Below are 27,478 nucleotides of genomic sequence, written 5' to 3'. Positions count from 1 at the left end.
AGGTGGTGCGAGTGTGGCTCTGCTAATGCCACCTAAGCGCGGGGTTACTTGGGTGCGGAAAGTAGAATGTTCTTCCTCTTTGGTTAGGCATCGGCAAGCGACGCGGACGTTCCACATGTGCGCCGATCCATGTTTCTACGAGACAGTCTCTCGAGGCCTCGTTCGAACGCGCCACCGTTCATGTGACCGTACACACGAATGACCAGGCGTTGCTGTCTAGCTTGGGGTGAACATATTCGCTCATTATCCGGTCGCGGTGAGTAGGACTTCTGTGATTTGTCGCGCGCCCATCGACATATTTAGTGGATAGCAACTAGGCTAGCAGGCATTAGTCTATGAAAGGTACAATAAATGCTCTTGTGATTGTTTGCACTTCTGTGTTGTCGTTCCTTTGTCCCTAGAGCATGGGTGAGAACCCGACAGTATGTAGTTTCACAACACACCAAATGCATGCCCCTGCAAAGGATTTTTGTTCACATGTGTTGGCTGTTATCCTTACCCTTTTTTTTTGTTTTGGTTGGTTTCCTCTGTTGCTTCTACCCTTCAGTTTGCCAGTGCGATAGATGCAGTTTGCACTATTAGCTGGCTGTTCGGCCATAGTTCTTGCCTCATTTGTTGCCTCATTAACTCGACTTTAGTTCATTTGTGACATTGGCTATGTTTCTTGACTCCCTCCTTTTTCTTGTATATATTTTCATCCATCAAATAAACCACCAGTTGATAGTCAGCACTTGCGTTGTGGCTCGGTCCTTGTTTCGCAAGCTGTTTCCGCTACAATTTTACTTAGCACCGATCACCAATTCCCACATATGCATGGTAATTTCTTTATTATAGTATACTTGGAAAAAAAAAAAAAGGGACAACTACTTGAAGCATTTACTTATAAAAAACCTCAACTACTTCATTGCAAAAGTGAACAGTATTATACAAAAAATTCACCAAATATTATGATACTCCCTAATGCATATTTTGTGTGCAGCTGTTTAGGGGTTTTGAATTTGCGATATATTGTGGCAAAGAATTTGATCCTAAATGACAGGGTCCTCTCGGTGGCGGCACGGATCCTCTCTTCGGGCAGCTCATTTAGCAGTACAGCAGACGAAGCATTTCCATCGGTTCCGTCGCTCAGTGTTCAGAAAGAAAGCACGCACAAGAATGTGTGGCTCGTGTGGAGGGCATCTTTTAGGAGCAGCAGCGCAGGCGAAGTAGCCCATATGCAGTGGGTTCGATGCCCATGGCACCACTTTGTTTCCATATGTGGCATTGGTGAATGTGCTTGCCACATGCCTGGTCACTGCCGTGAAGCACATCTTGTGTGGCACTCCACTTTCCTCCTCACCCTTTTGCCCTATTCTCCTCCTCTGCTTTTCTCATGCTTCCACAGCACCCTTTTCCTCCACTTTCCTCCTAGCACTCTCTTCACTCTCACTGTCTCTCATACCCCACTGCGCTCCACATTCACCCTTTCATCCTTCGCTGTGCTCATTCACCCAAGAGAACAGACTGGTAGCCTAGTTGGTACTACTACTACTTGAGGCAAAGCACAAAAAAACATGAGGACAAGAGAAGGAAACGATGTGGCTTCGTTTCCTTCTCTTGTCCTCGTGTTTTTAATGTGCTTTGCCTCAACTCATTCGCTTGGTTACGCCAATGCTGACACTCAACGCAGGAACGGGTGCCTAAAAGCTGCGCTCTAAAATAATGTTGACGAAAACTGAAAAATGCATGCAAATAAAAAGTATTGTGATGAGATGAGATTGCTTTTGGCTATTTTTACCAGAAATGAATGGATCAACAGGCCAATACAAGGCACAGAAGAGGTTAAAAGATTTTTAGCCTCTTCCTCCCCTTTGTGGGTGCTTGCTGCTGTCTTGCGCAATGGGGTGGTCCCAGGTATAGTTCAAACTGAGGTGGTTCGAGGCAACCAGAGCCAGTATACATCATGTGGGGATGCACAACTCCCACGCGTCCCCTGATATGTTGTTTTCCCGCATAGCTCCTATAAACCGGCTTCGCCGCGTGGCTTGGTGCCTGCAGCAGCCGGTGTGGTTGACGTGCATTGCGAGAGATGGCGCGAGTGTGGCTTTGCTAATGCCACCCAACGGTGGGGTTACTTGGGCGCGGAAACAAGAAGGCTCTTCCTCTTTGGCTCGGGATCGGCAAGCGGAGCGGACGTTCTGCGTGTGCGCCGATCCATGCTTCTGCAAGACCGTCTCGCGAAGTTTACCCATGGACGAACACGATCGTTCGAACACGCCACCGTTCGCGTGACCATACGCGCGAAAAACCAGGCGTTGGTGCCCAGCAGGGGGGATTATATTCGCTCGTTATCCAGTCACGGACAGTTGGACTTCCGCGATTTGTCACGCACCCATTGGCATATTTTATGGGTAGTGATTGGCTAGCAGGCATTGATCTATGAAAGGTGCAATAAATGCCCTTGTGATTGTTTGCACTACTGTGTTGTCGTTCCTTTGTCCCAAGAGCACAGGTGAGAACCCCACAACCAATGCTGAAGATAATGAAAACAGAGGCAGCCCAGGCTAACCATGGGCTTTACACCGAGTGCAGACGTGAGACCCAACACAACCAAAATAGGTCAGAACATGCGCTGAGTGCAGAGGAGGTGACGGCTCAGAAGCATCAATCGAAGCAGGAATGTTTTTGATAAGCAGCGAAACATGGTTTAGAATGAGAAAATGCGAAGTGGTAACAATGAGCATCGACGAGTACTGTGAACATTTTGCTCAGTAACACAAAATGAAGCAATGTTGACAAGCAGTGAAGAATGGCTTGGAACATGAGTGCACATTTGCTTGTAAACAGGAAGCTGGGCATTGTCAATACAAATCAATGAGACAGGAGCCGAACTAGATTGTGTCATGAATGATTGCGAACAAGACATATGTTTGGGAAACACGTGGTGCAGGATGAGTTCAGTTTGGTATGGAGTCTGTGTGACAAACTCCGGTTCCTCTTGGATGTTGCTGCGGCACTGGAGTATTACTAATTATGCTGAATGTATCCTCGTGAATATGTGTACAACTTCACTGTGTAAACTGTTCATGCAAAGGTCACTAAAAAACATGGCATTTCTCATAAACACCAAAGAAAGCTTAGCCTAAATCGATTTCTGCAGTGTGCGGGATCCACATAAACTTTCTAGGATGACTCCAGAAAATTTGAGTGTACCAAATTAAGACGGCATAACACGCTGGTGACATTGGTCGTAGTACAAATGTGAGACTGCATACTGAGTAGCATTGGTGGAGAGGGGAAATGAAGTAGTGAGGCACAGGGTGAACGAAAAAAATATGATTAGTACGGCTCTGCAATTTACACTGTGGAAGTGGCAGAATAAAGTACAAACCTTCTTTTGCATCCTTCAATGTTTGAAATTTGTGCCAGCTGTTACCCTATGTATTAAATGCCTGACAAAAATCAACAGAGACTTAAGTCTATGTAAACTTGCATCAAAAGAGGCCATACAGCAAGGACTTAAGTAATGGCTGCGGTGAAATCAAGCCAACCACATGTACACTTACGTTCTGGTAATCTTCATCAAAGGAAAGCACAGCCAGAACTTGCCCCAGGGATCCTGTGATCAGGGCGATGGAACCAGCAGAGCTTCCTGGAATAAAAAAGGTGCTGCACAACATGAGCAAGAATAACCTTTTGCTTATGCATTTTAGGTCACTGACCAATAACGTGACCCATCAGGCTCTGTGCTCCTCTTGACAGACCTTCAGCAAACTCGTCTGGGCTCTGAATAGATCCCTGCAACAACAACAAAAAAAGGGTGATATTCAAAATGCAGCTATGCATAACAAGGCCTAATGTTTCTCCATTGTTCACAACTCAAATGGTTGCAGTGGTGAACTTTGTTATTGTCGGCTTTCTTTATTGCATTTGTCTCAATAGCAAGCAGTGAGCCAGCAACAAATAACCCTAAACAGCAGCATGCTTGCTAAACACAGTGTTGCTTTTGGAAGTCATAGCCTTTGTGACACAGTCTTTAGAAGGGTCATATGTGCCCAGTTTCAGCCAGTGCTCTCTTGTCCTCCATATGTCACTCATGTTAATACCTGCAAGTCAAATGTGCAATTTCTGTCCCATTCAATCATAACATGACCCTCTTGAAGGGATTAGCAGATGAGAGAGGAGCATTGAATTGGGGGGGTGTTTCGTTCTCGTATGGTTCCTTTTCCGAGAGATAAAAACTATAATGCACCATTTTGGTGCAGTCCACTTTATCCTCCCCAATGACGACATGCTGCACAGTGCTCTAGAATTGTCCCAAGTTTTCTCAAAAGGAGGCAGAGATGGACTCCCTGACAAATGTCAGACAGCAATTCATGTTTTTACATGAATATCATTATGAAGTTTAATATTGTACAGCTGCACCAGGCATACACATAAAGACAACCACGGAGGAGCGGCATCACTAGAGCATAAGGCAAGCAGTGCTGTGCCTCGAGGTGTTCATCCTTGCACTTCCTTTACCCCACATTTGCTTTTATGATCATCTGCACCAAGTATGTGCAAGATTGCAGAAAATCGTCTTTCACTACAAGTGTTCAGGTTCCAGCATTCGTAAACACAAAATCTCACGGTTACAACAGAATTATAATAAGGTATTTCCTTCATAAATGGCACCTCGCAGACATTAAAAAGAACTTTGCCATGAATACGCACAAGGACAACAAATGGCAAATCTTGAAGGTCAATGTCGTAAACTAGTCTTGACCAAAAAATAAAACATCTGATTTTCTATGCTTCACAATGTCGACATACCCATTATAGAAAATTAGCCTACAATAACCTTGAAGCTCGATTATCAAGTGCACAGCTGAAAGTATGTTGCAGAAAAAATCTAATTTATCTGAAAGAAAAATCCAAAGAGAGAAGAAACACCATAGATGTAGTTGCTGTTCACTCAGTTATAATAATTTTTGCTGACACTCAGTGGCAGGCTTGCCAAGACTGCATTGTAAGCCGTGTGTCATTTTTCCCTTCTGCATAACCAAAAATTAACTGTCGTGTAAGTTTAATAATATCAGAGAAAAAAAAAAAAAAACAGGAGCTGACGGTGCATCACCTCTGAAAATACCCAACATTGAAAAGGTTAATTTTATTACGTTTTAAAATAAACCTAATGTCCTGTTTATTAGCAATCATTGAATATACTTGACAGATAGTTGCCAGGAGTTTACATGTTGTTATGAGCTGGTTTAAATGTTTCTCTCATGCTTGCACCATATCCTCGCTTATTAAAGCCCAGTTTTTTTTTGTTTTTTTTTTCACAGCACTAATTACTCATTTTGCCTTTGCTTTACTTTCAAGATCCTTAAAGTGAGCTGTGTCCTAACAGCACAGAGACCAGCTCAAGCAGAGAAACAGAAAAGCACTGACCACAATGGGTTCATAGAAGAAGTCTCCAAAGCCCTTGGTGAAATCCTTCACAAGACCGTAGGGATTGCCAAGCACATCCAGGCCAAAGATGAGAACGTAGCACTGCTGCACAACTTGGGAGATGTAATGAGACTTGACCTCATTCACCAAGTCACCTGGAGCCACAAGCCTCCCCTTCTGCTCAAAAAAGGCCATCCTGAAGGAAAGGCACAAAGTGTGAGTCAAGAGGGACCAGAAAGCATACATACCGCTCATTCATTTCAAAAGCAGTGGTGGGAATGACAAAGAACGTTTTGGAGATAAAAATAACATTTGAAGATAGATACCCTTAGAATTTCTACCAAAAGAATACTCAAAGAACTGCAGAAAAAAAAACACACAAAGTTGAATTCAACATATAATTTACTGATTTCAGCTGTGGGGCTGAATAAACAACCTTCTCCTCAGATTTAACCTGGAATGGGCAGACGAAATCTATATCCGCTAAGAAATATATAACAAAAGTTTAGACCTCAAGCAAATTTTATATACTGCCAACATAAGACCCATTCTCGAGTATACCGCTGCGGTATGAGACCCGAACACAAATAAACTCGTCAGAAAATTGAAGGCAATTCAAAACCTATCAGCAGGCTTCATCATTAGCTCCTATCACTCTAACATAAGTATCACAGCAATAAAGAATACCCTGTCATGAGAACCACTGAAAAGCTGCCATACATTTTTCAGGCTCTCTCTTTTAATCAGATTGCTTATGAAATTGCAGGAACTGATAAGTTAACATACCTTAAGCTACCTACTTAGGTATCACATAGGTAAGGTCATAGCCATAAATTAAGCAAATATCATTGCTGTACTTCGATTTTTCCATAGCTATTTTTTCCCTGTAGCAAAAATGATTGGAATAAACTTACTGACACTCCTGTTCGTGCTTCTGATAATGCATTTACTGCAGCACCTAAAAAAACATACTACAAATGGGGATCTGAATTCCTTTAGTCACATGATTGTTAATAGCTTGGTTGTCCCTGCTTTCCAGCACATATTCCACAATGTGTTGCTATTGCAGCTGTGCAAACATTGATTATTTTCTACTTGTGTTTGAACTGCATTCATGTTCCCTGTTAAATGCTTTTTTTTTTTCACTGTATACTTGAATTGAGTTAAAGAGAAGAAACACTCCAAACAAAATTTATTTTAAAAACCCGACGTTTTGGAGCCTGACCAGCTTCTTTTTCAGGGTTGAGATGGCATGAGGCATAGCAGTGCTTATATGCATTTTTGATGCTTTGACAGGTGTGCAGACATTTTTCATATACCGTAAGATTAAACAGCGGGAAGTGTTCCTGATGAATTATTGATGTTACCCGGTGTCTTCTGGATGTGCCAGGATTCCGAAAAGAGCTACCGTTGGTGGTTGTTTTCTGTCTCCAACATGACAGCACTGTTAGGGCTAATCCGGTAATCAAAAAGCTTGCAGTGTTCTGCCACAGCACTGCGTTCTCTGTTTAGGTGGCGAATGTCATTCTTGCGCTGACGAATTTTTTTGAGGAAGTTCTTAGTTTTGCCAATACACAACGCGGAGCACTCAGTGCAGGTAATTTTGTACACAATTCCCTGCACCTTTTCGACAGGAATGTGTTTTTTGGACAAAGGAGGAGACTACGAACCATTGAGAGAGGCTCGTGAGTGATATCAACCTCTGCCCCTCCATAGAATTGGCCAATTGAAGAAAAGGAACGGAGGGGAAAAAAAAACAAGAGCAAACTCGGCTTCTTTGTTCACAAGCAGGCTTGTTAATTGCTGGCTGGCTGCATGTCATCAGATACACAAGCAGGTGTCAGTGCACATGACCATGGGACCAATTGCCATTGATGACTACAAAGATGAATACAGCAGCAGCAACCTTTCCACGATAGATGGCTGTCCGCCACCACACTGGCCAGTGATGAATTTTTATCGCAGTCACACTATGTCACTAGGCCTAACACGTGCTGCTTCATTGGATGCTAGCGACCGATAGTTGCGGTCTGGTACTGAGTCAACAAACAATCTTTTTGTAGTACCCAGTAATATGGAAAAAAGATGAAAAAGCAGTGAGTAACATTGCTTTCTTGCAAAGATCATTTCAGTCTGGCAAGAAACAGTAGGACCTCACCTGAGCTCAACATCCTTGATTTCACTCAGAGTGGCTCCAATGGAGTTGAGGAAGACATCCAGGATGTCCTGCGACAGGCCAACTCCATCAGGAGCTGCCTTGTACACGGTGCCTCGCGGGCTGAAGCTCAGGTGGATCTGAAAGCAAAGCTGCTATTGACACACCCTCCATCCTCCTCCCATGGTGGCAGCTTACCTTTACAGGTGACAGGTGGACAAATTCAAACACAGTTCGCTGGGTGCGTGCAGTGTCCTGTTGCGAAAAGACAAAATGCATAGCGGAGCCGGTCAAGGCCTACAGAAGATTCTTATGCACAAAAGTGAGCATGAGTTTGCACCAAATGTAAAACTCTACGGCTCACATTTTATTCGCCAAGGCCTAGTACTCAACTGGTTGTCATCTCATCTCTTTCACTAATTTTGTATAACTTGATGAGGAACATCACACATGCCATCAGTAGCACCACGTTTATAAAACTCAAACTGCTGAGCATAAATGGCACTGTTCAGCAGTCACACATTAGTTCCTGGTGTGTTAGGCTATGTCAAGGAAGACGTAGTCAAAAAGCTCTTCTAACACTTATACTGAGATAATAATTATTATTTAATGTGACAACACACACACACATACACACACACTTGAAAGAGAAGAAAGGAAAAGCAGGCTGGCGCTTGTCACTAGAAGGGGCCTGCCTACAATTCAGAAAAAAGAGGACATAAACATAGAAATGGACTATGGTTGCACATTGCACTTGTTGGTGTGTCATATTAAATGCCATTGGTGTGGTGCATCTTAATACGGGACAAAGAGCCAGAGCACAGTGTGTGTGTGTGTTTCTGTGTCTCTTCGTCCTGCCTTAAATGTGCTATGCCAATGGCATTTCAACAAGTTTCTGAGTGGTCGTTGGTCTTTTAAATGTTGAATTGCTAGTCAAAAGGTTGTGATGGTGCTGTCGATTAGCGTAAAAAAATGTGCACGAAGCATCACTTTAAATTTACAGTTATATCAGGGACGTCATGAAACTTGCCATATAAAAAGCCTGCAAAGCAGCTACTGTTACTGGTATAATGGCCAGGTTTCTGTACTAACTTTAGATAGGGCCATGCTCAAGAGTAAGATGCATCAAGTTCAGAGCCACAATACTTAAGCAACAACTTTTAGAAAGAAAAATCCATCCAAATTCAACAAAACACTAAGCCCGACTTCTCCTAAATCAGTTTCATTCGTTCTCTACTCTGATGTTTTCGCAATTCCTGAATCTCAATAACTTTTTTTTGCCTTTCTTTGCTTAGCACAAACCCCATGTGTTCTATCAACAGTATGCTAGCTTGCTTCCCCTTAAAATTGAGATATTTCTTTCTGGTGTTTATAATCTCCCATTAAACATTAACACAACTGTAACTGATACCGTAACACCCTATTACAGTCAAACCTTGATATAACGAACCTCAATGTAAGGAAATTTGCAATGTAACAAATTATTCTCATTTCCCTATCTTAGTTGCACGGAAAACCGTGTGAACTTGGAGCCTGTATGGCTAGTTCAACTAGCAAAAAACTAAAAATGTCGGTCGAGGCAAAAGTTATTTCAAACACCTTTTTTCATGAAAAGTTTGAACAGCAAAACTGCTATCAAAGCACGCGTGCCAGTATGCGGTAGGCAGGAAACACTGCTGTGCCATTTGTTGCACCGATAAACAACTTGCAGAGGCAGCGGGGCATGCAGCAGCTTGCAGCACTCGGAGCAATGTGAGACCTGACGATGCCTTCTGCGCAAGAGGGATGGGGAGAGAGTGAATGCATGGTAACGTGCCAAGCTCACGATGTGGGCTGGAGAGGCGGGCATTAATGTGCGCGTCTCCTCCTTTCCCACATGCACTCTCCCCACGGTAAGTGCAAAGGTAAAGTCAAAATGGTTGGTGCCTTCACATGCATTTTGTTGTTACCACGCATCTAGTGTTGGCGGTAGCATAATCTCAAATTTCCAAAACATGCTGTGAAGCACTTGCGCATGTTGTGACTGCAAGTTCATGGTCATTGAGTAAGGTCCATTAATGTTTACCCGAGTATGCATGGTACCGAAAAAACTAAAAACCTTACCTTGTCTTGCTATAAACAATGCTCTGCCTTTCTGCCAAAACTGTGACTTTTCTTTTCCTTTCATTTTTTTTTTGCTCAGGACGAATACCTGTATCTTTTTACACTTTTGTTTTTAATTTGTAGGTGCCAGCTGCGGGCACTAAGCGTGGTCAGCCATGACATTCAAGATTTACGGCTCCGTGCGATGCAACAGACGCATATCTTGAATGCTGTGAGCTCCGTCAATGCATTGCTCCCGGCGCCATCTTCACTGTATACGCTGGTGCTCATAACCTTGTTATTATGGCCCAACCTACTTGCAATTTGTTTATAAGCGCTTACTAACAAGACACTGTGGGTGAAGAAAAACCAGACAGACCTTGGTGCCTGGCATCCACAAATTATATTTTAGTCGAGCTCGCTCAATCAGGTGGAAGCCTGATTCCACCAATTTCACTGCTCACACACCATCAGTGTGCTGAACATGTCTTCGTCGTCTTTTTAAGACTGGATTATTGTGGCACGTAGTAGTGCATTACGAGGCCCCCCTTCTAGCGAGGAAGCCGCGAGCTGGACGAATGGCGAAGAGCGGATGGAGGTGGTGCGAAATGCATGCAGCGAGTAGAACTGGCTTGGTCAGGAGGGATTGTGACAGCAGAAGCAGCTAAAACTTCAGAGTTTAAGTAGGCAGGTTTCAGATGGTTGACAGGACTGTATCTTCCCGGCCGTTGATGAGCACTAGAAAGTGTTCAGGTGCACGCTTGGATACTCTGAACGGAACATCATACGGGGGCTGTAAGAGAGGATCCAGAGCGTCGTGGCGCACAAAGGCGTGTGTGCAATTTTCAAGGTCAGTGTTTATGTATGCACACTGGAAAGAACATCATTGTCGGGAGGGAATGACAGTACACATAGTGCTGTGTAGACAGTAGGCGTAGTCAGAAACGTCAGCAGGTACGGTAGGTGAGTCGAGAGGATGGCGGCACTAATCTAACATAGAAGGAAGGATGCAAATCTCAGTGTTAGTATCGACAAGATAGCAGACTTTGGTGGCATGGTGGGTGACACGAAAAAGGCGACTGGATCTGGGGCTGGAAACAGTGGTCGCCATCAGGATTCGGCCCAACCGCTTCCTGCATAGGAGCAGGGCTGGCGGCACTGGTTTGTACGAGAGTCATAGAGACGGTGGTACCAGCTAAGCATAATGTGAAGAGGAGAATGGCGTCCAGAATTGAATTATGGGGGTTTTACGTGCCAAAACCACTTTCTGATTATGATGCACGCCGTAGTGGAGGACTCCGGAAATTTCGACCACCTGGGGTTCTTTAACGTGCACCTAAATCTAAGTACACGGGTGTTTTCGCATTTTATTGTCCAGAGTGACCGGGTCTGGGACAGTGAGGTCGTGACAAAGAACGTGGCTGGCATGTTCGGATGACAGAGACCTCAACTGTCAGTCGGGCTATTTGCCGTGCGAGTTCCTCATTAGCTTCAAGGAGACGTGCACAGCTGTGGCCAACGGATGCACCGTGGGACAGAGGGTCAGGAGAGCAATGAACTGTGGCTACGAACGAAAAACTGACATCCATAATTTTGTCGGCCAACTGGGCCAGAGATTCCAATGTCGAGAATGAAGGTGCAATCAGGATCATGCGCACCTGCGGTGGAAGGCGCCGTAGGAAAAGTTCCCGGCGAAGTGCGCTGTCAGTTGAAGGAGCCAGGTCTCCAGCCAAGGCTTGCATGCAACGCATTAAGTTGATAGGTCTGCGGTCGCCGAGCTCTTCCAATGTAAGAAGTTGCTGTAATCGATGCTGCTCCATTTCAGTAATGTACTGGATAAGCGTTGCCTTAAGGTGGTCATAGGGGCGGTTGATGGGGGGGGGGGAGCATAACACATCGCAAACAATTGCAGCAGTAGTAGGTGGAAGTGATCCAAGACATGGTCGAACATGCTTAACTGCAAACTGAGGTGGTGATGACGGAACAAGGATTCGATGGTAATGAACCAAAGTTCTGAATCCAACGACCAGAACTCCGGGAGCTTGAAAACGGAGACCATGGGATCGCGGGGTAGTGGCTCCGACATCTGTCACAGCATTGTCAGACCCAACAGCAAAGGCCAAAAGGAATGAAAAATAAATGAGTCATTCTAAAATACAATTCCTTGACTGTGCATGTGCCGCAGAATATCACAGTCACAGCTAGAAAGCGCAGCGTGCTGCAACTGCCCCACTTCTTCGACCAAGGTGCAGTGCACAGGCAGGGGAGTGCAGTGACCAGCAGCAGCACTGGCAGAGTGCGATACCAGGCGGCAGGTGGTCTGTAATAGCTGACTAAGCAGAACGGTAGGTGTGGTGCAATGCCAAGTAGCTGACTGCTCGCGGGGGTCTTGAACTGCTGATTCAGATAGTTACAAGCAGCATCATGCACCACCAGATTTCGGCCCATTTGGCATGAAATTATCAGCAAATCCTTATTCTCAACAAAAAAGGGTTCATTATCTCCAGAAGCTGGTGTAACCATAGAAGCTAGGTATGCCCCTAGCCTCCATGGTTAGTTGAGGGTAACTCTCATTTTGCATGCATTTTTAAATTTCTTACTGATAACTTGGGTTTGTGTGCATTATCATAATTCCTTTTGTTCTCTGTTCTTTGACATGGTGAGAATAGATCTAGAGCTAACATTGTGGCCTGAAAAAATGTTGTGGGGGCCCTTTAAGTTGAAGAGCGGTGCCCAGTGCCTGCGTGTGGCCATACTGTGGATGTTTGTGCACTGTTGGGTGTCAACAGAGGCCACTGAACTTGCCTTTGCTTCTGTCGGGCAATATTGTGCTTATTGCATTGCCGCACCTTTGGTAGCTGAGCCCGTGTGCGAGTGCAACGGTGTGCTAAATTACGCAAAGTAACGGCTGACGTGGCCCTGCAGCTCAATAAACCATGGGTTATCAGTGATTTTGTGAGCGTTTGAGACACCACATTTTCAACATGTGCAGAAGCAAAGCATTGCAAAGAACAGTTTGTTTCAGAAAAATAATGGTAATAATTAAACAAACCATTTTCAGGCAAAGTGCCTATTTTTTTCTTGCGCATCTATCGTGCTTATTTTATACATATAAGCATGAATTAGGTCATTCTATGCACTTTATTGGCTCTTATTATTATTATTATTATTATTATTATTATTATTGCTAATCTGCTCATATTCAGTGCTTTCATGTTTTAACATATTGGCACTAGGCGTCACGAGCCAGCATTGAGAAAGAAGTGACTGGAATGCGCGCTCGGCAAGAGGCGAGCACTGAAGAAGTGGAGGCTGAGGACGCCGGCTTGAGTTTTTTGGACGCCATCTTGTATAACTGTGTCTCGCCAACACCGGGTACATTTTCAATTGTCTTTTCGTGACGAAACTGGTGGAGGTGCAGGGTACGATTTATCTGATGCCACGAACCCCTCTTGGTAGCAGGAGTACCACTATACTAGTGAACACACCTGTTCACCGGGCCAACAGGAGAATCCGAGGATTGCTTCCGGAGCTTGAACATCTCTCTGCAACAACATCGATGCCCCCATGGACCGGTATGGAAGGAATGTTGATGTCTCTATCGACCATTATGCAAGGTACGGCCACAACGGCAACTCAGTACCTGCTGCAGAATCTCCGAGTGCCGAGAGTGTTCCACGGGGATATCTTCGAGGATGTAGAAGACTAGTTAGCCCAGTATGAGTGCGTTGTAGAGATAAACAAATAGAGCGACGCGGTGAAGTTGAGAAACGTCTACTTCAGCTTGAAGGACGGTGCTCGCACTTGGTACGAGAACTGAGAGGGGCTCATAAAATCGTGGCTCGAGTTCCGCTGTGCCTTGCTGGAGACATACACCAATTCTGATCGCCGCGAACTAGCCGAACGGGCGCTTCAATCCCACATTCATCTGCCGATTGAGAGCGTGACGTCGTACGTCGAGGATATGACATGCCTCTTCCGTCGGGTGGACTCAACCATGTTGGAGGAAAAAAAGCTGTGCCATCTAATGCGGGGAGTTAAAGAACAGCTATTTGCTGGCCTTGTTCGAAGCCCACCGAAGACCATGGTTGAATTCTTGACCAAAGCAACCACGATGGAAAACATGCGACACCAGCGCTCAGCTTTTTATTAAAGGCAATTGAACGCTATTTCACCTTCGGACCAGCACTCAGCTCCGTATGACAGGCACATGAACACTGCTTCACTGACGGGATTGCCTTTGGAAACGTGGACGTTCTCCGAGACCTTATCTGCTCTGTGGTGCGTGATGAGCTTCAACGGCTCAGCTACCCGCCTCAGCCCATGCTGGATTCCATTTCTGCCCTCAGGAGAAATGAAATGCAGCAAGCGATCCAAGGTCCCGTTCCAAGCAGCAATGCGCTGCCTGTGACAGCACAGTTGCAGCGGCCGCCGTATGCGGAAGTTTTGGGGCAAGTCCCTATCCGTGCTCCGACCCATTTCATCCCCGCCATGTATTGCGCCGTGTCATACGTCCTGCCGCTTCTATCAGTGCAACCAATCCAACGTATGGAGGATCGGTGCCCGCTCGAAAGGAAATCTGATGTCTGGCGTATCCCGGACAGAAGGCCTCTGTGCTATCACTGTGGAGAAGCCGGTCACTCATACCGCGAGTGGCCATATCGCCGTCTTTGACTGGAAGGTTTTGCCGCTGATTCACCAAGGCCTCGATATGACGAAACGCCTAGGGCGATTGAAGAATACCAGAACCAGCAGAGTATGTCACTGTTCCCACAGCAGCCGTTGTGCTCGCCGTCCCCCAGGCGATCTTCCCCAGCTCCTAGACGCCCTCCAATGGCAGCGCAGGGACGATCGCCAAGCCCTCGCCAGGAAAACCAAGAGTGACCTTCGGAGGTGAGGCCGCTGATAATCACCCTTTCGAAGACATCCCATCGACGCGAGCATGGTCTATTCAGCACGATTCAATGATGCCAGCAGCCGAACTCAGTGACAGACTCTCGCTAGACATACCTCTTGTGCTCGACGGCCACCACATTAGTGCGTTATTGGACGTGGGTGCCGACTACCCAATCTTGTGCAGAAAACTCGCAACGGAACTCAGAAAAGTTATCACGCCTTGGTCTGGCACGCAAATTCGTACTGCTGGCGGGCATATTGTAACACCATTGGGCATGTGCACAGTCAGAGTACAAATTCGTGGGTCTATGTTTCCAGCCAGCTGCCTCATACTCCGCGATTGCTCTCGGGACCTCATCTTGGGCGTTGACTTTCTGCGAGAGTATGGTGCCATTATAGAGCTCCAGGCGCACAGTGACTTTTCTGACAGAAAGAGCAGCGAACAGCCTCGACAATAGCCGACGTATTGCGCTTCGGGTTTCCGCTGACAGTGTAACCTTACCACCACAGGCAAGTGTCCTGGTAGCGGTCGTATGCGACGATCTGCGTGACGCCGAAGTTGTTGCAGAGGGCTATTCCTCTCTTATGCTGACTCAAGTTGTATGTGCAGCCCACCGTCTCATTATCCTTCGAGGTGGACGTTCTGCGCTCCTCATGAAGAATTTCAGCCAGGAACATCAGCACCTATTTTGTCGTACTACTATCGCTTTCACTGAGCCCATAGCAGACGTTGCTGAATGCTTTGCGTCTACGACAAAGGACAACCCAGCTGAGACACTCCACAATATCGACAGAAATTCAGACCTTTTGGAGGAAAAGCAAAAAGTGCTGCGCGAGTTGCTACTTCGGTTCAACGAGTGCTTCGCATCTTCTTCTAAGTTACGCCAGACACCCATCACGAGACACTGAATAATCACGCACGATGATTCTCATTCCACACGACAACTGCCTTATCGCGTATCGGCGAAAGAGCGCAACGTGACTAATGCACAAGTGAAAAAAATGCTTGACGATGACGTTATACAACCATCCCAAAGCCCCTGGTTGTTGCCGGTGGTCCTTGTCAAAAAGAATGATGGAACGCTTCGGTTCTGCGTTGACTATAGAAAGTTGAATAACGTCACAAAATTAGACGTTTATACACTTCCGCGGATCGATGATTCGTTAAATCAACTGCGGCGAACTAGGTATCTTTCATCCATAGATTTGAAGAGTGGATATTGGCAACTCGAAGTTGACGAACGGGATCGTAAAAAAAACTGCCTTTGTTAACCCGGATGGACTGTACGAAATTAAAGTACTTCCATTTGGCCTGTGTTCTGCACCAGCCACATTCCCGAGAATGATGGACACTGTTCTGACGGGTCTGAAGTGGCATAGTTGTTTAGTATACTTAGATGATGTCGTCGTGTTTGCTGCGACCTTCGAAGAACATCTGAAGCGTTTAGAGGCGGTACTTGAGGCGCTCCGCTCCGCTAACCTCACACTAAAGCCAGAAAAGTGACACTTCAATTATGAAGAGCTGAAGTTTCTCGGGCATGTCGTGAACGCCAGCGATTTACGATTTATGGCAGCGTCTCCAGGAATCACCCGTCCTCGCTCACTTTGACGAGGACGCTCACACCGAGGTGCATACCGACGCAAGCAACATCGGTCTTGGCGCTGTACTTATTCACCACCAGGAAGGCGTTGAGCGAGTGATTGCTTACGCCAGTTGCACCCTGTTACATGCCGAAATCAACTACTCTACCTCCGAGAAAGAGTGTCTAATGGTGTTGTGGGCCATCATGAAATTTCGGCCTTGTAGGGGTTGGAGGACGGACTTCGGGATGAAAACCCAAACTTGGGGGTGATTTATTCTACATTAAGTACAGAGAGGTGAGCGACAAGTATCAGACGTACAGACGTTACGGGCCAGCAGCAACTCGGACGCTGCGGCCCGCGGCAAGAAGTTCGAGAGAGGTGAATCAGGGAATCAGGGCATCTCCCAGAATCCTCAGGTCTCTCTGGAAGGCTTCTTATAAACCCTTCGAGCACTGCAAGTCACGTCATATTTGACCAATGGGAGAGTCCACTCCGATGACGCCACTTTCAGCCAAGGGTAGGCGCCCGTGTCGTGGTGTCACACCTGGCGGCTTGCTGCGGTCTTGCATCACAGACTGCCAATGCACTTCGAACAAGGAGAAGGGGAGGGCTGCACCTGCTTCATTGTCGGATGCCCACCTGCTAATCCCAGCGGCGCACGAACTTGTTGGCATGTAAACTTGTTGCCCTAAACTTGTCTGCTCGGCCGCTTCTCTGGAATGCGCTTTCCTGCTTTGCATTCCTCAATTAGCTGTGCTGCAATCCGATGTGGTCTGGGGAACTCGAAGCAATCGCAGGAACCAGCTCCATATCTAACAGCTCGTCCTCGCCCCGGTTTTTCTGAATGGCCGGTGAAATCAATTCGCTGGCCATGAGGAACGCTGATAGAAGCTGCAGGGTACTGGGGTCGAGCCTCGTTTGACAACCCTCGGGATCCTGGGCCCTGGAGAACAAACGTCAAACAAACAAAACAGCACAGCGCTGCACCACGCGTAAGCGCAGGCTCTTCACCCCTGACTCGCCAGACTATTACTGAGTCAAAATCAACCCTGATCTTTTATTTCCCCAATTTCGACAAAACAGTTCCAACCACCCTTCCAAACCGCTATCCATTTCTCCCCGAATGCCGACAAGACCAGAGCACTATTGTTGTTGCAAAACAAAAGGGTCGTTGATGATGCAAACAACAAATGAAAACAGCCGAACATAACATAAGTGGCCTAACTACACGAACAGCATGTTTCCAATCTATCGCAGTGGCGTACTTATCACACGTATTGGTGCCACTGAACAATCTGGTCAACCTCACAAGTACGTAATCACAAGCGCACTAGCCTTGTGGTCACTAAACAAAACGCGTACTTGCGTTGTAGGCAAACTTTTCATTTACGCTTACTCACGTTTCTTGCCTGAAAGTCCTACAGGACACGTGACGTAAACGAACAATTAAACTCGCGGGACTTACACACTCCGCAGAACTCTTAAAATGATGCGTCTTCTACTAACTCTTTCCACGCACGTTCACTAAAGAAGTCAGAATACGGCTGCCCTAACACACACGAGCAACCCAGTCATAAAGTCTGCTTCCTTCCGTCCACACAGGACAGGCGCTAATGGAACTAAGAACGCTTCTCCGTGCAAATCATGCACTTACTAAAAACCTACGCGCTTAACCTTACAAAATTCAAAAACACTTAAAAAGAAAGAAGATTAAATAACACACACGCGCGTTACGATAGGCCTCTTAACAATAACCTTGACCCTCAGGTTACTCACACACATACACACAAAAAAATAGCCTATCTACTTATTAATGAGCATCTCGCGAGACTACATGTTTACTTAAAACGCATCTTTCAAATCTCGGAGCTTTCTCAAACCAAAACATAAACAAAGCTCAAACCTTACACATTGAAAGAAATCCTACTCTCAAATCGCGAAAACTTTCCGATGCCCAAAAATAAAACAAACTAACACGTTTTACTTCTACGGAAGGGCTCTTGGCCTCCATTTGCAAACGCTTACGTCTGACTCATACTTTGAGTCTAACCCGGGGTGGACGTGGTCTGAAAGCTACTCTGGCTGCCGAGAGACAACAAAAGGGCTGATTCACTATCAGCTCCCCCAAGACGTTACGGTCTACTGCCAATTTGCGTCCCCGCGCCCCGCTTTCAACACGAACTCGATTGACCGCGTCGCCACTCCCCACCTGGTCTCGTCCTGCCACCTTGCGTTTCTTCGAACTGCACGCTGAGCTATGAGAAGAACTACGGAACGACGAGGAGCTTAACTGCCTCATGCCCTTTGTCCGCGTCCGTGCAGAACATTCTTCGCGGTTCCCCTTTGACCGGTGGCTCGAACGTTCTGGATGCGTCAACATCGTCCTAGACGACCGCACCTTCTTCCTCGCGCCCTGCCCTTTTGGGTTTCTCGCCATCTTTGGCGGCGCTACATTAATTACCGCGTTCCTATCTTTAGGGCGCTTCTTCCTGCGGCGCTTTCTCTTCGCACTCGCTTTCATGTCGCCTTCTCGTGCCTCGTGCTGGCCGGTACACATTTCGTCGGCCCGGATCGGTCTCTTACCCGCACAGTCTGAGTGATTTACATTTAAATCTACTCTCTCTCTGCCTCGACTGGCGGACAGCTCAACCGACTCTGGCACAATGTAGCAGGCTTTACTCGAGTAAGACAACTCGCACTCTTGCGAACTGCCCTCTACTACATTGCCCAGCTCACGCTGTGCATCGGCACACAGCCCGTCGGTATCGATCGCTGTCTCACGCGCACAGTCCGAATGATTAACTGAATCATCCCTATCTAGGCTATCTAGACTGGCGGAGAGCCGCACCGATCCCTGAACAATGTAGTTGTATTCTCTTGAGCTACGCAGCTCACAATCCTGAGAATTACCCTCAACTGCATCGCTCAGCTCGCACTTCACTCCTGCACGCACATCTGGCCTGACATGGGTGCTCGCTGCTGTCTGGTCAGCAGTACCCTTTTCTTCGCTAGCAACCTCGCTAACATTACCAGCGACGCACACGCTCGGTAACTGTGCCAATTTGTTCGCAGCTGGCCTAGCTGTCTCCACAGTCATCTGTTGGCACAGCACCTCGTCGCTCTCACTACGGCCTTTAACGGCCTCTGTTGCCACTAAGGCATCGTTAGCAGCTAGCCTTTTCCCTTCACTTATTAATCGGCAGTCAATCTCACAGGCACTACTCTTTTCTTCGGCTTCTGGCGAAAATCCGCTAGACACTTGCTCTGTACTTCCTACAGAATTCTCAGACAGCCGTTGTCTCTGTGCCAATAACTGATCACAATATTGTATCTCTTTGATCAGTGCTGCCTTCTCTCTCTCATACTTTTCCTCTTGCTCAAGCTTACGTTGATTCTCACGTTCGCGTGCCTTCTCACGTTCGTGACGCTGACACCTAAGAGTAAGTTCTTGAAGCTCCTGCTTCCGTTCATTCTCGCGTTCTTCACGCTTAAGCTCACTCCTAAGTTCACGACGCGCTCGCAAACGTACACGACGCACACGCTCCCGTGGCTCCTGTATCACCTCCCAAGCAAGCTCAATGCTTTTCTCATCATTGCCACTATCTTGAATCGCCTTTATGATAGCTGGCGTTTCCATCCGTTCGTCCGCCTCAACTCCCAAATCGTCGCACACCAACAACAAATCTAACCTCGTCAACCTTCTAAGATCCATGGCAGCTGCCCCGACAGGTGGTTAAAACTGTTTTCCTTAATTAATTTGTGCAAACACACAATGCAACAAACTCCCGATTCCCAGAACTATCAAAATTGAACACACAACCTTTGAATCTGGCGAATCATAAGGAAAAAAACCACGCGCTCACTTACGGTTGCAGCACTCTGCCATCCGGTTCATCTGTCCGCTGTTCCCGGTTCCTTCCGGACTCCCTGGGTCGAAGGCTCGCTCCTTCTTCGATACTCCCAGTCTCTTCGGACCTCTTTCGACGAAGGCTCTCTCTTCTTCGCTCTTCCCGGTTCCTTAGGATCTCTCTTGACGAAGGTTCATCCGTAGCGCTGCCACCAGCTGATGCATTCGGAGGCGATCCTACCGCTGCCAACCAGATGTAGGGGTTGGAGGACGGGACGTCGGGAATGAAAAACCCACAAACTTGGGATGGATTTATTTTACATTATGTACAGGGACGAGAGCGTCAAGTATCAGACGTACAGACGTTACGGGCCAGCAGCAACTCGGACGCTGCGGCCCGCGGCAAGAAGTTCGAGAGAGGTGAATCAGGGAATCAGGGCATCTCCCAGAATCCTCAGGTCTCTCTGGAAGGCTTCTTATAAACCCTTCGAGCACTGCAAGTCACGTCATATTTGACCAATGGGAGAGTCCACTCCGATGACGCCACTTTCAGCCAAGGGTAGGCGCCCGTGTCGTGGTGTCACACCTGGCGGCTTGCTGCGGTCTTGCATCACAGACTGCCAATGCACTTCGAACAAGGAGAAGGGGAGGGCTGCACCTGCTTCATTGTCGGATGCCCACCTGCTAATCCCAGCGGCGCACGAACTTGTTGGCATGTAAACTTGTTGCCCTAAACTTGTCTGCTCGGCCGCTTCTCTGGAATGCACTTTCCTGCTTTGCATTCCTCAATTAGCTGTGCTGCAATCCGATGTGGTCTGGGGAACTCGAAGCAATCGCAGGAACCAGCTCCATATCTAACAGCCTTATCTCTACGGTCGCCCTTTCAAGGTGGTGACAGACCACCACTCCTTGTGTTGGTTAGCCAACTTACGAGACCCGTCCGGCAACTTGCTTGATGAAGTCTCCGTCTGCAGGAGTTCGATGTTACCATCGTCTACAAATCGGGCCACAAACACGAAAATGCGAATACGTTGTCGTGTGCTCCCATCACAACTTGCGATAAGGACATGGACGAAGACGGCGCATTCCTTGTGGCCTTCATCGCATCTGACCTGATCATACGGCAGTGCAAAGACACCGAAATATGCCCTCTCATCAATCACCTGGAGGGCAAGAAAGTTACAATCTCACGACAGATTTTTCGCAGTCTCTCGACCTTCTGCCTATGAAAGGGTGTCCTCTACAACAAAAACTCGAGTGCCAGCGACAAAGAGTATCTATCGGTCATACCTGCCGCCCTCTGTGATGACATTCTCCTAGTCTGCCATGATGAGCCCATGTATGGACACTTGAAATTTTCACGTACTCTTGCAAGAGTACGCCAGACATTCTACTGGCCCAGACATTCTACCATGGTGAAGCGTTACATGCAAAGTTTCCGTGATTGTCAACGCAGGAAATCGCCATCTTTGAAGCATGGGGGGTTACTCCAGCCCATCGCACCGCCTATCGCACCGTTTGATCAAATCAGCATAGATCTTCTGGGACCCTTTCCCTTGACAGCCAGGGGATCTTCTGGGACCCTTTCCCTTGACAGCCAGTGGATACAAGTGGATTATAGTCACCACGGACTATTTAACATGCTACGCTGAGACGAAAGCTGTACAACGTGCCACGGCCTATGAAGTTGCCCAGTTCTTTATCGATCACATAGTCCTCAGACATAGTGCCCCATCACATATCATCACTGACAGAGGAACTGCCCTTACAGCCCAACTTAAAGAGGACATATTCGAGCTGAGCTGCACGCAGCATTGCAAGGCGACTGCCTATCATCCGCAGACCAACGGTTAAACGGAATGGCTAAACAAAACCATTGCTGACATGCTGTCTATGTATGTAGACATCCAGCATGAAACATGGGATTAAGTCTGGCGTACGTTACATTTGCGTACAACACCGCCAATCAGGAAACCACACAATTTACAGCGTTCCGTCTTGTCTATGGGCGCTATGCTCTCGCACGACATCGACGCATCACTTACTTCCGACGCCGAGCAACTTAACACGCAGAAGAAGCTTGTCAACTCGCGCGCATACACATCACGAAGCAGCAGAGTACAGATGCATGGCGCTACAACTTTCAACATCTGGGTGCGGACTCCAATCCGTCGCCAGGGTTTGCCTGAGAAGCTGCTTAGTAGATACTTTGGACCCTACAAAGTGATACACCACGTTAGTGAAGTGAACTATGAGAGCATTCCCGATGGTGCCGCGCTGCCTCGGCCTTGACAGCACAGCACCACTCAGAGATAGTGCATGTTATTTACCTCAAACCGTATTTCGCGCGTTAAGGCAGCGCCAACCCTATCTCATACGACATCCACACTTCCACTTTCTAGTTTAGTAAGCGTCGGGTCGATGCTTTTCTTTTGGCAGGGAAATAATGCCGTTAGGTGTCACGAGCCAGCACTGAGAAAGAAGTGACTGGAACGTGCGCTCGGCAAGAGGTGGGCGCTGAAGAAGAAGAAGTGGAGGCTGAGGATGCCGGCTTGATTTTTTAGCACGCAATCTTGTATAATTGTCTGTCTCTCCGACGCCGGGTACATTTTCACTTGTCTTTTCAGGACAATATTATTTCAAGATGTGGCAGTTGCAACATATACTGCGATACATAAAATAATAGCCTGACCACTGGCATTTTGAATGGATGTGTAGCAGTAATTGCTCAGGCAATTTTGGAGAATTGTTATATGAAACTTCAAAGAAACACCTCAAGGAACACAAATGAAAGCAATAATTTGCTATTTTTAGAATAAGTACCGAGAATTAAAAAATCTTAAATATAGAAAATACGCACCTGGCTCCTAGTTCTCGACTTTTGTAAGTCAGATCAAGCAAGAAAATTATTGCGAAGACTTGTTGGCGTTGATACAAGCCATAGTGATGCCCATGCTATGCGGGAAAGAAGTAGCTTCGCTACAGTAAATGGTTCCTATTGTAAGTTTCTAATGTGCATGGAGCATTTATTTTTACTCGTTACTGCAGGGTCCTGGTTAGTCTTTTACTGAAGGAGTGTGTTGGACTGGGCTGGTTGGTACATCAGTGCCTAGTCTGTGCCTACTGGCGAGACTAGTCAGTGCCTAGTCCGGCGTACCACAAGGCAATGTCTTTCGTCCTCTTCTTTTCTTAATTTTCATTAATGACCTTCCACAAAACATATCATCGCAGATAAGGCTTTTCGCAGACAATTGCATTTTATACCGTACAATAAAAACATCTGATGACCATTTAGTAATGCAGAACGACCTTAACCTGGTCAGTTTCTGGTGCAGTACACGGCAGATGACCCTGAACCCAGACAAATGTAAAGTTATGTCCTTCTCACGAAAACATTCGAACTCTTGCTTTTCTTACATCCTAAATAACACCACCGTACCTCCGACATTGTCCTACAAGTACCTTGGCATTGAACTCACAACTCATCTTTCCTGGAGTACACACATAACAGCTATCTGCACAAGAGCTTCAAAAGCTCTGGGTTATCTTCGACGGAACTTGCGTAAAGCCCCTGCTACAGTTCGTAAATTAGCATATCAGACTTTTGTTCACCCACAGTTAGAATTTGCATCATCAGTATGGTCACCACATCAAAATTATTTAGTTGATATGCTAGAATCAATTCAGAACAGAGCATCACACTTCATCACAAGTAACTACGACAGAACTTGCAGTGTAACTGAGATTAAAGCAGATATTTCGCTACAGCCACTTGAAACTCGTTGCATAAGTCTTCTTTGCCTTTTCCATAGATACGACCATGGTAACTGACCACATGTGTTGCCACTTAAAGTACCAGTGCGCATGTCACGTCGCCTTAACAATAGCCATAGTTTCATGCACATATTCAACAGTACACTGTCATTTAACGCTTCAGCACTGCCACGTGTCATAACCGTATGGGACAGTCTTCCTGATAACATCGCGTGCTTAACAAATCATGACGCCTTTCGCGAGGAATTGCAAAGCTTCCTGTAAAAACATTGTATAAGAATGTTATTGACCTACTTTCCTTCCCTGTTTTTCACACTTGTATTTTTGTATTTCTTGGGTGTATGAGTATTTTACTGTGTTTACGCTGTCTAAAGCTTAGCCTAGACAAACATTTATTGAACTTTGCTTTACTTATCTTGTGACTACCTGTATTGATAGTTATTTGTTTACTCCTGTTGAAACATTTACTTTGTGTCCCCCCTACCCAATGCCCTTAAATGGGCCTGTAAGGTATTTTAAATAAATAAATAAACAAATTTGTATTCGGCCACTCAGGGTATTTCATGGCCTTGTATTGTAAGCTCCTGATCAGTTCTATCATTGAAAAACATCCCACCGGACTTAGCTGCACTAAAACTGAAACCTAAACTGTCTCCTTCGTCTCCACAGTAATTAACCAGAGTTTGCAAATCTTCCTGGCTATCTGCTAACAGTACAATATCGTCCGCATACATTAAACCCAGTAGTCCTTCAACCACCTTTCCGCCTAATCTGTATACGACAGATTATACCCTAGATTGCTTCCTTGTAGCCTTCTTTCCATACTTATCATATAATGCATGAACAGCAGCAATGATAGTGGACAACCTTGCCTTAATCCTTTGTGTACCTCGACAGTTGTCGTACTCTTAATTCCTTCCCATGTTATTTCAACATTGATTTTCTCCCGTAGAAAATCAATTACCTCTTGACTGATACCTTCATCGTTTAATATGTTCCACAAGAGTTCCCTGTTCACGTTGTCGTATGCACCGCTTACGTCCAGGAAGGCTAAATACAGAAGCCTATTTTTCGCATTAGCTATTTCTATGCACTGGGTAAGCACGAACAGGCTATCATCTAAGCGCCTACCACTTCTGGACCCGTTCTGAAGTTCTCCGAGTATTCTATTACTTTCTACCCATGACTGCATTTTTAATTTCACCGCCTGTGTATTTAATATATTTTTAATACACAGCCTATGTATAACTGATGTTATCGTATTTGGACAGAAGGATTTTATGTTTGTCTTTTATCGCCTTTCCCTTTATGAATCAAATTCATTTTACTCTGTTTCCAGCTGCGCAGAATTTGCTTATTTGTTATGACTGCCTCCAATGGTTTTATCTTGCTTCTTGGGCCAAGTTCATCAATTAACTTGATTGGAATTTCGTCTATCCCTGTGGACGTGCCTTTTGGAACATTTGCTTCCGCTTTTTTCCAGTTAAGATTGGTCAGTTCTAAGCTGTTTTCTATTGTGCTATACTGCATTGCTTCCTCATTTGGGGCGATTACCCTATCCTCTTTCCTAAATGACTCAGCTATGAATGAACCAAATTGGTTCACAGCGTCATCTCCCTCTAAACGATTTCCCTCGGCATCGTGAATCTGTTCCTGCTTTCTGTGATTCACTTTACCCAGCCAGCTTATAAGATTCCAGAATTTTCTTGACCCCCCTTTAGTTGCATCACGAACTTCAGCCAGCCAGTGATCAGAGGACTGCTTTATTTTAGCCTGGATGAGGACCTGCACTTGTTGTTCTGTCGATAAGATTCCCATTTTTGGACTATTTTCTCTTCAGATAACTGCGCCCTCTTTGCTTCTCTGTGTTCCCTGTGAGGCCAACCGTCGTTGTTCGATGGCCTCCCTAATTTCCTTATTCCACCATCTTCCTGGCTTCCTCTTTCTTCTCCTGCGGTTTACTCCTTTTACTTCTTTTATTTTTGTACTAATGAGTAGCTCTAACTGATTTTAATCCCACTTTTCCATGGTATGTTTCTCTATTGCTTCCTCTATGCCAGCCGCTATTTGCGCTATATGTTCGTCATTTAATTTTGCGTACTCTTTTTGACTTCCCTGCATTTATTTCTCTTTTGAGCAAAGCTCCCAACTGTAGACTAATACGCTTATGATCACTTCCAAGGCTGTACTTCCCCTCTTCGTCTATTTCCATTATTGCGAGCTTGCTATACTTCCCCTGCGACATTAAGCAGTAGTCAATGGTCGTTTGTCTGTTACGGGGTTCCCACGCGATTTGTCCCTCACACTTAGTTTCTCTATTTACTATAACTAGGTTGTGTCGCTCACAGAAGCCTAGCAACAACTTTGTATCTCTGTATCCATCCAGATCCTCGATGTGGCCATTCATGTCACCCAGCAGACAAATATCGGCACCTTCTCCAAACTGCCTTATCTCGTCATTGAGGCACTTCACTAGATCCTTGCTCTCTTGCTTGCATTTGTCCCCTGTTCCTACATAAACTACTCCTAGCCATGTCTTTTTATCGGCAATGGTACCCGATACCCAGACATGTTCTTTGCAAGTTGACTTTATTCTTTGTCAATTTGTTCCTTGATGTATCAGTATACCTACTTCTCCTCCCTCCCTCTCCATTGTTGTTCTGTTGCTCCCTTCCAAGACGTAGCCTTCAATAAACGGTGGGTCTTCTCGATCCCCGAGATGTGTTTCGCATAGCGCGTATACACCTACTACTTCTGCTGTTCTATTTCTAACCACTTCACTCTATTTCTACCAAATTGCAGGTTTATGTACCTGATCCTGGTGTTAAATTTTTTTTTTTACTTTTATTCCTGGATTTCCTAGTGACCATTTCATTGGTGTCAGCCTCTATTGTTGCGCTTTCTACATTGTTTCTACCTACCCCTATGCCCTGAGCCACAGTGGACCCCCTAAAGAAGCTACTGCCTGGCCTGCCAGGCACCAGCCGATCTCGGCTCCTAGCCTTCCATTAAAGTGGATGCCATTTCGTGTAAAGCCTCCGCCAAAGCCTGCTCTATGCCCTTGTCTGTTTATGTCTGCAACTTCAAAGCCTTTCTCCTGTCTTAGCTTTCTTATCTCTTGATTAACAGCCACAACGTCCTTGGTAATTTCTCTCTTCCGTCCTTGCATTTCTGGCACTGTGCATACCAAGATCTGAACTTGCTGTGCTATCGCCCTTAAATCGTCAACTCCCTCCGCTAATCTTTCCACTACTTTTGCGGCTTCACCATTCAGGACATCATTTAGCCCCGCAGCTACCACTACCAAATTGCACTCTGCAACATTCTTAGAAAGCTCGCTTTTTGTCTCTCTCAGTACTGCGTCCATTGCCTTGCCTGGGAACGCCCCGACTGCTACTCGCTTATCACCTTTTGCACGCTCCATTATAGCTCTTTTACACCTACTCATATTTGAGTCACCACCAATAAATACTAGGGTATTCCCTTCCTCCCCCCTAACTTCCACATTATGCTGCCTCTTATCATTGACTATGACCTCACTCATTGGGGTTAGCTTGTTCCCCTTCTCTCTTCGCGCCCGCTGGTGCCCCTGTGGTTGCAGCGTTGCCTCACTCGGGGCGCGTTGTGCTGCTTCACTATAACTATGCCGATTCACCGGCGGCGAGTCGGCGACTGCTTGCTCTGCCTCCCTGCCTCCCACTTCGCCTGCAGGGTGTACCCTACTTTCT

At 46.2% G+C, this 27,478-nt stretch overlaps 1 protein-coding gene across 11 annotated transcripts in view; it reads right to left on the bottom strand.

Moving 5' to 3' along the window:
- LOC135897507 (intermembrane lipid transfer protein VPS13A-like) overlaps positions 1–27,478 on the bottom strand; it is a 1,023,564-nt gene that overhangs the window by 171,716 nt on the left and 824,370 nt on the right. For 10 of the 11 annotated variants that reach the window (XM_070539327.1, XM_070539326.1, XM_070539332.1 and 7 more), the window contains 5 exons: positions 7,766–7,822; positions 7,571–7,707; positions 5,413–5,608; positions 3,702–3,777; positions 3,546–3,631 (listed from right to left, as the gene is read on the bottom strand). In XM_070539327.1, coding sequence (XP_070395428.1) covers positions 3,546–3,631; positions 3,702–3,777; positions 5,413–5,608; positions 7,571–7,707; positions 7,766–7,822 — 552 coding nt within the window. Of the gene's footprint in view, positions 1–3,545; positions 3,632–3,701; positions 3,778–5,412; positions 5,609–7,570; positions 7,708–7,765; positions 7,823–27,478 lie in introns of those variants that run through there. The other variant, XR_011514733.1, reaches the window with a different exon arrangement.

This window comes from Dermacentor albipictus, chromosome 5 (assembly GCF_038994185.2).
Source record: "Dermacentor albipictus isolate Rhodes 1998 colony chromosome 5, USDA_Dalb.pri_finalv2, whole genome shotgun sequence".
Taxonomy (NCBI): Eukaryota; Metazoa; Arthropoda; class Arachnida; order Ixodida; family Ixodidae; genus Dermacentor; species Dermacentor albipictus.
The sequence above is the reverse complement of the archived record's forward strand: the minus strand, read 5'-3'. Positions and strand labels throughout refer to the sequence as shown.